The sequence below is a fragment of the Cryptomeria japonica genome, chromosome 3 (assembly GCF_030272615.1).
Source record: "Cryptomeria japonica chromosome 3, Sugi_1.0, whole genome shotgun sequence".
Lineage (NCBI taxonomy): Eukaryota > Viridiplantae > Streptophyta > Pinopsida > Cupressales > Cupressaceae > Cryptomeria > Cryptomeria japonica.
This window is the reverse complement of record NC_081407.1, coordinates 412,901,198-412,913,882: the sequence shown is the minus strand read 5'-3', so window position 1 is coordinate 412,913,882 and position 12,685 is coordinate 412,901,198. Positions and strand designations below refer to the sequence as shown.

The 12,685-nt window shown below is 35.3% G+C and overlaps 1 protein-coding gene across 1 annotated transcript; it reads right to left on the bottom strand.

Annotated features, from left to right (window-relative positions):
- Window positions 1-2,163: 2,163 nt before the first annotated feature.
- LOC131069513 (putative pentatricopeptide repeat-containing protein At1g68930) lies at window positions 2,164-6,505 on the bottom strand. The gene is made up of 2 exons (XM_058004984.1): window positions 2,840-6,505; window positions 2,164-2,690 (listed from the first exon to the last, which is right to left on the bottom strand). Exon 1 carries the CDS (start codon window positions 6,068-6,070, stop codon window positions 3,056-3,058), a length of 3,015 nt encoding a protein of 1,004 aa, XP_057860967.1. The 5' UTR covers window positions 6,071-6,505; the 3' UTR covers window positions 2,164-2,690; window positions 2,840-3,055.
- Between the last annotated feature and the right edge of the window lie 6,180 nt (window positions 6,506-12,685).

Below are 12,685 nucleotides of genomic sequence, written 5' to 3'. Positions count from 1 at the left end.
ATTGAACCTCAAAAGTTGTCACTAGGCTAATAATTAACCTATTGTACTATGACCTCTATTAAGTTAATAAGCACAACATTATATGATAGTGGGATGTGGGTATGCACAAAATCACTCTCCAAGATAATTGCTATCACTAAAGATGTTTTCCCTCATTATAACACTAAATCATGAAGTGCATACAACCCATTTCCTACTTCTTTATTGATGAATGATGTTTTCAGTTCAAGTGCATCGTGGATCATTACTTCCAAGATTGGTGCCTATTTATTGGGTTACATACTCCAAGCATACCATGAGGAATAACAAATCAAAATCACATAGGAACATGAGCTATGCATACACACATACCACAAATTCTGATATTAAACAACTTAACATTTCTAGTTATCCATCACATGCTACAAAATTTCATATGCAATGAAGAAATGATCATTACAAAAGCTTGCAATGCATTAGAATGGTGTCCCATTCATCAAACATTCATACTAACAAGCTAGCAAGAGAAAACCTTAAGCTAGAACTTCCCAAAAAATCCACAAATGAAACCATGGGGACATTTGACTACAAGAATCATTTACAATATTAACCTCCTTGAGATTTACAAACATATGTTGCTCTAATGGGGACTTAATTTTTAAGAGTTGAAACCTTAGAAACACCTTCAGCTTGTAATCCCATGGAAGGGAAGGGCAAAATGACCAACCATTTTGGAAAACAAACTAGCATATATGGTGCTTTGTTGGTTGCCGTGTCACTTCAAGAATGAAGGAGGACTAGAGGTCAATGAGTGAATTGTGCAAGGCGAGCTTAGATCCCATGTAATCTATTAAAATGGTGGCTTGGAGTTTGTTTGGAAACCACTTGCATTAGAAACATAACTATCGTATTAATGGTAGCATGGATTTCCTTATCCTTTGCTTAAATTTGATGTGAATCTACAACCTTACGATGAAATTATTTTATGGGTGGGAAAATCCATTTTGGAGTAGTTATGGCCTTAGATTTGGTCATTTATAGTGCTCTAGATCATGGAAGGGGTACGTAGGGATGTACAATGCAAGATGTGAGAGTTTCATGGGTCAAGAGTCAAGGATACCTCAAGTAAGAGGTACCCAAATAAGGACATGTTCAAAGCTACAATCCCAAAAAGGTGAACTTTGAAACATTAAGGATTGGGAGTTGTGAGTACCTCTTGAGGTACCAAAATAAGAACATGTTTAGACTCGTGATCCCAACCCAAATAATAGAAACTTTTTTTCTTGTTTCTATTATATAAAAATGTGTGCTTATGATCACATCCAAACCATTCCAATCAAGGTCAAACAAAAATTTTAGACAAAAAAAATCTCTAAAACCTAAACAAAAAATAAATAAGCTTAAATGTAGATGTGTCTATGATTTAAATTTTTTTTTAATTTTGATCACATAGAAGGTCTTTACTAAAATTTTCTAATGTATAAAACTCATGAAAAACGTCTTCATTTCCTAGCTCATCACCTAGAAAGCACCAAAATTGTTTACTTAAGAGTCAACAACTATAATAGTCCTCCTATACTATCAAGTTCTTCCACCACATTCTTGCTCATCACCTAGAAAGCATCGAAATTGTTTACTTAAGAGTCAACAACTATAATAGTCCTCCTATACTATCAAGTTCTTCCACCACATTCTTCATAATGATCCTCTTGATACTACCAAGTTCTTCCATCACATTCTTCATATTTATGGTAATCATCCCCTGGGTTCCTTTTGTTCCAAACCTATAGTAACCACAAATACTCCCATAGCCATGGAACATTTAGCTCTCTAAGGGTCACCTACCAACCCTAATCCTCTTACTAATGCTAATTTATACAAAACATTATTACACACATTCTTATATGATATACATGAAATTCAATGTAAAATAAATTGTGATTTGACTTCTCCATATGAGATTTTAGTCTCTTCCTCACTAATATTGCTTTAGAGACCTCATTATGCATTATTTTCGAGCACCATACATATATGCAATTACAATATGATAGAATTTGTAATTTCAACTTATGTATGATCGAGCCATAAATTTATTTCAAGATGAAAGCAAATAAATTAAAAAAACATGACATCAAACTAAATTGAAAAAAATGGCATCAAAATAAATTGAAAAGAGCAGGTTTATGCATTATTTCCAAGCACCATGCATATATGCATTTACAAGATAATAAAATTTGTAATTTTGCTTCTGTATAGCTGAATCATTACAATTAATCTCAAAATGAAAGCAAATAAATTCAGACAGAATTACATCAAAATAAATTGAAAAGAGCAGGTTTACAAACATATGCTCAAGAAAGCAAAGGTATGTGAAGCAGCATTAGAAATGTACAACTATAAAGGAAACAAAATATACATGGACATTAACAAATTTGCATACATAATCTGGTATGCAGAAATGTAATGTATTTCCAAAACGCGGACCTGGCATGGACACAAGATATACAATTAATACAGAGAAAAAGGGCCATACAAAATGACAAAGGTTGGAGTAAAGAACCATGAAGATGTTCTCCTCACCAGCTCCAAGTATTAGATCGATTGTCGGCCACACACATTTCCTGTTCGCCAGCCAGCTTTCCATAGCCTTCAAGCGTCGCTCTCCTGCTTTTCCCTTGAAGATCTCCTCCTCCAGCTTTTCAGAAGACTTCCTGAAAAATAGTGTAAACTTCAATGTCAGGATGCCTCGTGGAATCATAAAACAGGGCTTCAACAAATACCCCATCAATACATTTGATTCTGTTAAGCAAAATGGTGTGGTCAAGCTCTCTAAACACTTTTAAGAAACTGAAAATAAAACCTGATTCCTTCTTATCACTGCAACTCTGATACCATCACTGTGCTGTATTGCTGGTCTGTATTTAGATATAGCGTTCACCAAAGGAGCTCATATAACCAGACGTGTAAGTTGCAGATTCATTCCAGAGAACTTGGAATGCATGTGCACCGTCCCGTACACTAAGGCTGATAGTTAATTTGAGCCTCTTTAGGGAATTCTTTTAGATGATACTTCACATCACCAATAATCTCCACAAGAACATTGTCCTTCTTTGAAATGATGGAACCTGTTTGCATCTCTCACGATGATTTCTCTCGCAACAATCTTAGAGATAAACTTGGTTGCAGTGTGGCAATCAATACACACTCGAATATTTTTTATGACTCTAATAGTTGTTCCAGGGGATGTGTTCATCAATCCAAATGCAATTGCTAGCTTCTCACTATGGTGGCAGAGGAATAATTCATTTTCCTCCTCCTCCACATCATTCAGCACATGTCTTGAATCTAGAGAATACCCTATTGCCTTCGTTTCCCATGATAATTTCTCCAACTTTGCATAGATCTCCCGTGTTTGTGGGTGTGATTTGTCTCCTACACAAAAAGCATGTACCATTTTATTGATTTCAATCCAACTACATCCAGGTGTCTTTTTTATTTCTCGGTCTTTCATCAATCTCCTTACCTTTTGAGCATCACCCCACCTGCCCACTTCTGAATAGATGTCTGAAAGAAGAATATAAGGTGCTGCATTTTTAGGATCCAATTCAACAAGGACATTTGCTGTAAATGCTCCAAGCCCTACATTCTTATGTGATCTACAAGCAGCCAACAAGCACATCCACCCAACCACCGCAGGTTTAATCGGTACTTTGATGATAAATTTTAGAGCTTCCTCAAGATAGCCAGCACGGGAAAGAAGGTCAACCATGCATACATAATGATCCATTGTAGGTAAGATGTAATTAGAGTCGCTCATGCCATGGAAATATTTACAGCCCTCATCCACAAGACCTGCATGGCAGCATGCAAATAAAACACAAACAAAGCTTACACGATCGGGATATGTTCCATAGTGTTTCATTAGTTCAAAGAGTTTGAAAGCATCATTGCAATAGCCATGCATTGCATATCCTGCAATCATTGCATTCCATGAAACCACATCCCGTTGAGACATTTTGTCAAACAACTCACGTGCCTTCTGTATGCTTCCACATTTTGCATACATGTCTATCAGGGCACTTGCAACTACAGCATCTGACAAAAATCCGCATTCAATAATTTTTTTGTGCAACTTCATACCCTGTTCCAAAGCTCCCATTTTGGCACAGGTTGGAAGTATGGTGGCTAATGTTGTGAAATCTGGCTTTACAACACCTAATTGCATTTGATTAAACAATTCCAAGGCACTTTCAACAAACCCATTTTGTGCATATCCTGCAATCATCGTATTCCAGGAGACCACATTTCTTTGAGGCATTCTGTTAAACAGTTCCCGTGCCTTCTGTATCCTTCCACATTTGGTATACATATCTATCAGGGCACTTGCAACTACAACATCGGACGAAAATCCGCTTTCAATTATGACTTGATGTAAGTCCATACCCTGTTCCAAAACTCCTATCTTGGAACAGGCTGAGAGGAGGCTGGTAAAAGTTGTGGAGTCTGGATTTACACCTGCAAATTGCATTTGCTTAAAAGTCTCCAAGGCCTTTTCAACAAACCCATTATGTGCAAATCCTGCAATCATCGCAGTCCATGAGATTATGTCTTGTTGAGGAGATTTTTTGAATAGAGTTAAGGCCTCATCAAGGACACCATGTTCTGCATATCCCGAAATCATCGCAGTCCAGGAAACTATATTTCTCTGAGGCATTTTGTCGAAAAGTTCCCGTGCCTTCCGAATCCTTCCACATTTTGCATACATGTCTATCAAGCTACTTGCAACTACAACATGGGAAGAAAAACCACTTTCAATTATGCTTTGATGTATATGCATACCTTGTTCCAAAGCTCCCATTTTAGCACAGACTGGGAGGATCGTGACAAAGGTTGTAAAATCTGGCTGTACACCTGCCAATTGCATTTGCGTAAAAGTTTCCAGTGCCTCTCTGACAAACCCATTTTGTGCATATCCTGTAATCATTGCAGTCCACGAGACTGCATTTTGTTGCGGCATTTCTTTGAAAAGTCTTAGAGCCTCGTCAAGAACACCATTCTGTGCATATCCTGCAATCATGGTATTCCATTGGACCAGATTTCTTTGATGTATTTTATCAAACAGTGCGCGTGCCTTTAATATGTTTCCACATTTCGCATACATCTCTAGCAGCGCACCTGCAACTACACCATTTGACAAAAATCCGTTTTCCAATAAGCTTTGATGGATGTGCATACCCTCTTTCAAAGCTCCCAATTTAGCACAGGCTGAGAGGATGCTGGAATATGTTGTGGAGTCTGGCTTAGTACCTTTCAATTGCATTTGCTTAAATGCATCAAAAGCTTTTTCAAGAAACCCATTTTGTGCATATCCTGCAATCATTGCAGTCCATGAGACAACATTTCTCTGGGGCATTTTCTTGAACAGTTCCTCTGCCTTCTGAATACTTCCACATTTGGCATACATGTCTATCAGGGCACTCACAACAACAACATCATATAATAATCCGCTCTCCACTATGCTCTGATGGATGTTCATACCCTGTTCCAAAGCTCTCATTTTGGCACAGGCAGGGAGGATACTGGCAAAGGTAAACTGATCGGGTTGAACACCTGTTTGTTGCATTTCGAGATAGAGTATCAATGCTTCGTGACAAAACCCATGTCTTCTGTAAGCAGCAATTATCACATTCCATGAGAAGCAGTCCCGTTCAGTCATTTCGTCAAACACCTTACGAACATCAACCAAACTACCGCACTTGACATACATGCTGATAATTTTTTTTTGAAAAAATACACCCCTACCAAAATTGAATCCCCTGTCGATGATGAAAGAATGGATTAGCCGGCCCCCTGAATGGGCATTTTTGGCAATGCATGTCTGTAATAGTTGAAAATATGTGGAAGAATGTAAAGGTGGGTTGTGGGTGGTAAGCAGAATGTGCAGCGCCTCTTTCAAGCAAAGCTCTCCAAAGAATACCCTGAGATGGAGGTGGTCATTGGACGGCGTAGTGTGATTGAAGCGAGGAGAATTCATCCTACAGCATCGAAACGCAATCATCGTCTTCCTTCTCAAGCCTGATATTAAGGCCATTTATTCTTGTATTTCTGTATCAGACGCCATTCTTCGCTTGACATTCAGGATATGTATTTGTGTATCAGACGTCATCCTCGGTTTGCCAGTGAGAATATGGGTTTGTGCTGCCTGTGTGGAGAAACTCAAATTTCTCTGCCTCTTCCATTTCGTAATGTGGTGAGTTGATTTCAAAGCAACTAAGAAAGCATGGCAGCTGCGTTCTCCATCACTAGACCTGTTTGCAGCCATTTCATGTTATTGTGTCAATCATAATACAAAGTAGACCATGTAGAAAGGTTTTATGCACAAGTGTTCCATCTCTCTACAGTCTATTTAATCATCCCTCAGCAATCAAACCATGAATTAATTTACTCACAAGAGTGATTGACAATTGCAATAATATATGAAAATTGAATGAGGGTTAAGGGTATTTAGTTGCAGAGCAAATAGTGATGTGTTACTGATTTCATGTTGAATTCACTTGTCAGTACCAAAAAATTGTTTCTTTAGTGTGTTAAGTGATGTGTGACAAATGATATATGTTGTACTATATTGATCATTTAGAATATGTGTTTGAAAACTCGTGTCTTTTATTTTTTTTCTGGTTATTTAAATTTGTCAAGGCGGTATTTAAGGATATAATTTAGGAGGTTGTTGATTTAATAGGTGAATAAATTCTCCTAGGTCATATCTCTTTGGTAAATCAATACGATGATGATGCGAGATATCAAAGATAACATACACAAACATGTAGATGGGTTATATGATGATGTAGACCTAATTCTTTATTGATCTAAAAAATTGAAGTATGCTAATGATTTTCTCCTTGTAATCATATGTGAATTAATTGCATATTACTTAATTTTAAATGCAGTAACATAGCAACATGTCACAAAAAGGTGTCTTAAGATAGCTCACAGTAGAAGCATGTAGGAAATTAGAATTTAAATTTCATGTTCATTCTTGCATGCCTCAAGATTGAACTAGGTCAATCTAAAGCTAGAAATGAAGATTGGGGTTAAATGATAATTTTAAAGCGAGAAGTGAATGTGAATGGAGGTGCGACACAATAAGTAAATGATGAATTTAACTGGTGCAAGACTGGTAAATAAAGGTGCACAAAGATCAATCCATGAGCCAAACAAAAAACAATAGTATGTCACTTGTTGATATATTATTGCATTTAAGATATTCTACTAAGGTGAACACAAACTAAGAGGGAAATAAGATTGGCATGAAAAATTTACCATTACATTTTTACCCTCACTTTAGTGTGCATGTGAATCTAACACGAGCATGCATTTTAGTATATGCATATGTTCTTAGTCAACATGAAAAGTAAATATTTAAACACTCACAAAAAGATAATGTCTCTCAAAAAGGATACCGTAATTCTTCGTGTATTATCTTTGGTATGAGTGCTTCATTGATACCGTAGACACCTAAAATAATCCACACCTAACCAAACTTGATTTTATCCCCTCTAGCATTAATTAAATATGAGCAATTTTTCAATTAACCTTCTTAATTATCTTCATAGCATTAATTAAATAAACTCAAATTTACTTAATTAATTTATCCTTTTACATCTTTTCTCTATAGTTTGCTCTTAATGAGCTAAAGTCAACATGTATTTAATTAAGTTTGCCTTCATATCCTCATTCTCCAAAAACTAATTAAATGTATCCTATTGTTTAACTCTCCTAGAACCCCCCTCAATTAATTAGCTAATTAAAACCAATTAATTAAAACTAGTAAACCCACTTGCACAGTCCTAAGCATGCTTAAGCTATATTCAAACTTGGCATGCACTAGCCCCATCCATCCCACTTTCTAAATAACCTCTCCTAAAATCTCAACCATTGTTTTTTCAAGAAGAGCTACACCCTACATCTTAGACATGTAAATGTCACATGTGTGAGATCTCTTACCTATCAAATCACATATCCACTTGTGTAATATTATCAATCACATACATCAATATCCCCACGATCCTTCAGACACTTGTGTGAGAACTTTTGATCTCCACACCCCATTAAATTCATTCATCTTTTGGTACACTATATGATTAAATACTTTAAAAAAAAATATTGATTAGCTATCAACTCCTTTGAAAATTAAATAAATTCGAATAACTTATTTAATTTCCACAGCTCAAATAAATAAAATAAATATATTTATTTCCTCTATGCATTACACTCCTCTTTATCCTTCCACCTTATCAATTTATGTGCTAATTTTAGGTCCTACCCTCTCCCAAATTTTCTCATCGATTGATCTTTCTAATTAATCTCCACCATTGATCAAATGTTAATTGAGGCATATATATAAGACCTTCACTCATTTATTTTTCCTATCTAGCACTATTATGATCGAGTATCCTATGAAACCATTATCAAGCTAGCCCTATCACTATTAAGCATCAAGCCTCTATACTATCATGATGATATAAAACTTATGCTCCAAAATTTGAGACAAATCTACTTCAAGCATTCAAGCAAATATCAAGTATCAATGGAGAAATCTAAGGTCTTTGCTATAGTATTATTGTTTACCATTTAATCTTATGCATAGATCTTAGGCTTTATTGAGTGATTGTTAAGTGTGAATTTGGATCTTGCATCACATTGTTTTCATCTTATTTAAATTCATATTTTTATTCTACACATTTTGGCACACTTGGTGGGACTCACATTCATGTTAGTCATCAAATTATGTAGTTGTAGACTTTTATGTTGTATCTACTTCCTCCGAATTTTCAAGGTCTACAGGATCAATGGCAAATGGCCAATCCACACTCGATTTTGCGAAGATGTAAACAAAAACATTTAGAATGTGCATTGCATACTTTTTCATTATCCTCTACATCTACTTTTCACATTATGAAGGGAATCCATGAACCTGTTGACATGTTTGGCATTACCGATGAAGATGAGATGATGGTGGATGACTGTACCGGTAGAGGAAGATGACATGATCAGTTATTTATATTGTCATTGATGGCAATCAGGTTCAACTGATGTTTAATGATGTTTATAGTTGATTTTTGGCAGTTGACTTATTGGCTAAGTGATTTGGTCTACTAGAGTAAGAGTTTGACAGAGTTTATCGACAAGACTGCAAATTAGGACCTTAACCGGTAAAGTAGATAAGTTTTGATGGAATCAGGTGATTGGCGATGTTTGGTGACTTGTGGTGTGATACATAAGTTTTTATGATGGATTTGAGTATGTAACCGGAACCGCATCCTATGATGGTTATTAAAAGGCATGTTTTGAATTTTTGATGAAGTTTTGCTAGGGTTTAAGGACTGGTAAAGAATTCTCTTAACCGGTAATGATTTTTGGTTTGGCAGTGATCTACATAAAGTTCATGTGTTGATGATAACGCGCCACAAACCACGTGATGAGTTTGAAAGATGTTTTGGCGTGTTTGGAGAACGAATTTCTTGGGATGTGCAAAGTGCTTAGTGGAATGTGCTAAGGGTTTGACTTTGTACCAGATCGACTTGCTGTGACGATTTATGATCATTCAACGACCGATATTGATTTGTAATTGATTGTAATAATCCCTACGATGATCTGTAATGAATTGTAAAGATCTATGATGATCTATGTAGTAAGTCTTAGGGTTTTGATGCCGACCTAGTTGTAAAAGTTATTTATGTTGACAAGGTTGATGTTTTGGTGTGTCAGTGATTTTGAGAAGTGTGAGAAGCCAAACCAAAGTGTGTGAGAAGATCTGCCAGAGAGATGCAGACATAGAACTTAATTGGATCTGATCAAGCAAGCAATAGAGTACTATACATAGATCATTCACTGTTGTTCTCTAACAATTACAATAGCTAAAATCCCTTAACCAGGGTAGGTCCTAACATGCCTCACATTGTAAATCCCCTAGCAGAGTGACTCAAAATCTGAGTTTTAAATCCTCTTGTGAGGTTGATCCTAACATATCAAAGCTTCTAATAGGGCTGAGGTAAATCCCTTAATCGGGTGACTCCTAACAGGATCTGCTCCTAAAAGGGCATCATTGTAAGCTTCTAACCGGGCTTGGCTCCTAATAGGGCGCATTCCGAAAGAGTGCAAAATATTTGTGGGTACCAATTCCCACTGTGGTTTTTTCCTATTTGGGTTTCCACGTGAAAAAAATGGTATTCATGTGTGGTATACTTTTCTTGTGATGTTCATGTTTTATTTTTGTTAACCGGTAAAGACAGTTTATGTTTGTTTGTCAGAGATCTTAAAGTGGTTACTGGTAATGGTGATTATATGATTGATGAAGCATTCTAATCAGTTAACAAGTTGTAAATTGTGTTTGTTGATCTGATATTGATTTGATGGCTGATCTGATTACTAAGTTTGCCTAAGAGGAAATGATTATCTAGATCTGATAAGGAAATTTGTCATGAAGATTTGGTTTAAGTATTGAATGTTTTCAGATATGAGATAAGTCTATTTTTGGTGTTGAAAGTTTCAATTTTTGTTAATACCGATTCACCCCCCTCTTAGTATTAACCGGATCCTCTAGGTTTATTAGAACCATTATAGATTGGGTGGATGTTGGGCCACATTCCACTATTGGGTTAGAAGGGTAAACCCACAACTACCTTGTTAATAAAGTCTTGCAAATGCCCATATTACCATGGTCAAACCAATGTCCTCATAATTATTTTCAATGCCATCTTGCATTCCCTGAAATTAAGAAGGATAGCCAAAGCATGGTGGAAACATTATTGTTGATGCAATACCGATGTGAGGAGTTGAAATACATCTCACCCAACATCTTTATAGATTCAATAACTATTGAAGCCTTTGATAAGTAATCTTCCCCATGAAAGAAATATCAACGTCTCATCTTGAAATAGAAGGTGGTACCCATATTGCACATTAACCATGGTGACAATTATGGGGTGATGAGATCATTTGTAGGGTGACAACACTATGTGGCATAATATTTGCTCGTGTCTTCACATTACTCAATCTTTTTAAGTAATAAAATTAAAATAAATAACTTTCAAGCTCATTGTCATTCTCACCGTGCAAAGTCACATGGAGATCGTACCCTAGGTTTGATGTATCTAAGAGGAAATCATTATAATTCAAATCTATTGTCTAATATTCTATTTGGTCCACCAACACATTTTCCTCCCTATACACATATGATATATTGAAATCTTTGAATTGCATTAGGATCTCCCAAATTTGGGTATAAATTTCTTTAATTTTCAATTATTTATGCCCCATACATTGAATTGCATTAATTGTGATTAGGCAAAGACTATCTCCAAATGATTTTTTTGGAGATTGAGTTTCTTACATAGTTTAAAACCAAATAAAGCTATCTAAAACTTAGTTTCACTATTGGTTTTGCCCAGGAGTTTCAGCAACCAACATCCTAATCTCACCATCATAATTTATTATTACACACGACACCCAATCAACCAAGGTTTCCTCTTGATGCTCCATCAAGTTTGATCTTGAACAATTCATCTCTTGTAGGAATCCATCTCATATCAATACTTGGAACTACCTTCAGATCAATGCAATATACCCCATGAACATGGGTTAATGTTGACATGTTTTGTAACCTATATTTGTTTTGTAATTTTTGTGTGCATGGTTTAATTTTGAGAAGATAATGAAGGACATGTATGCATTTCAAAATGGGTTGAAGGATTTTAGGGATGCAAAACATATTTTTAACAAGTTCTCTTATTAAAGTAGATATAAGCTTGGATGAGTGAGGATAAATTCCATTGAGTTTCATTCATTTACTTTATTATTTGTTAAAAATATTATGCTATTATGATTATATTTTGTGATCAAATACTATGATTTTTCACCACCCTTATTGATTAAAATCCACATTTCCTTTGTTTAGTGTTGTCATTATTGCCCCTTGTTTCTCATTTCTCATGGTGTAATTTTTTTCAAATGTTTGCATATTATCTTGCACTATTGTGTGTGTAGTTGCATTTACATTTTATTTCAATAGTTGAGAAATCTATAGATACATCCACATAACTTATTGATTATATTGCTATTGTCTTCAATCATGTTCTTATCATATTTGTGGTACTTAGGAATATAATTAAATATAAAATAATTTAATTAAATAATTTAACCCAAGTGTATAAAAATGTTCAATGAGGGACCTTGGGTTGGTCTATTGGTGAAAATTTATGTTGCGATAATACAATTTTTTTTTTAATAATTTAGTGGAGATTGGTTTAGTCTTGTTTGTCTCTCCATCCATATTTTTTGGTGAGTGTACATAATACAAGGATTTGAATATTCATAATGAAACAATTTGTTGAATTTATAAACATTTTATATTAACTTTGTAATGTAACAAACTAGTCCTTTTTATATGTATTCAAGAATCTTCCAGCCAATCAATCATTTATACATAATTTTAACCTTGAAAACATCTATACATGTGTTGTACATATGTGAACTAGTAAGTACCATCAATAAGTATCCTAGTAAGTACCACATGTAAGTACCCCCATGACTACTGGTTGTCACTTAAGTAAGGATGATGAATCTTTGGAGGTTGATTAGATTCTGTATAAATCTATGATTGGTGCTTTGTTGTATTTGATTACATCTAGACCGAATATTATGCATG

Coding starts and splice junctions, on each gene's coding strand:
- LOC131069513 (XM_058004984.1), bottom strand. CDS start 6,070: ATGGCCTTAATATCAGGCTTGAGAAGGAAGACGATGATTGCGTTTCGA.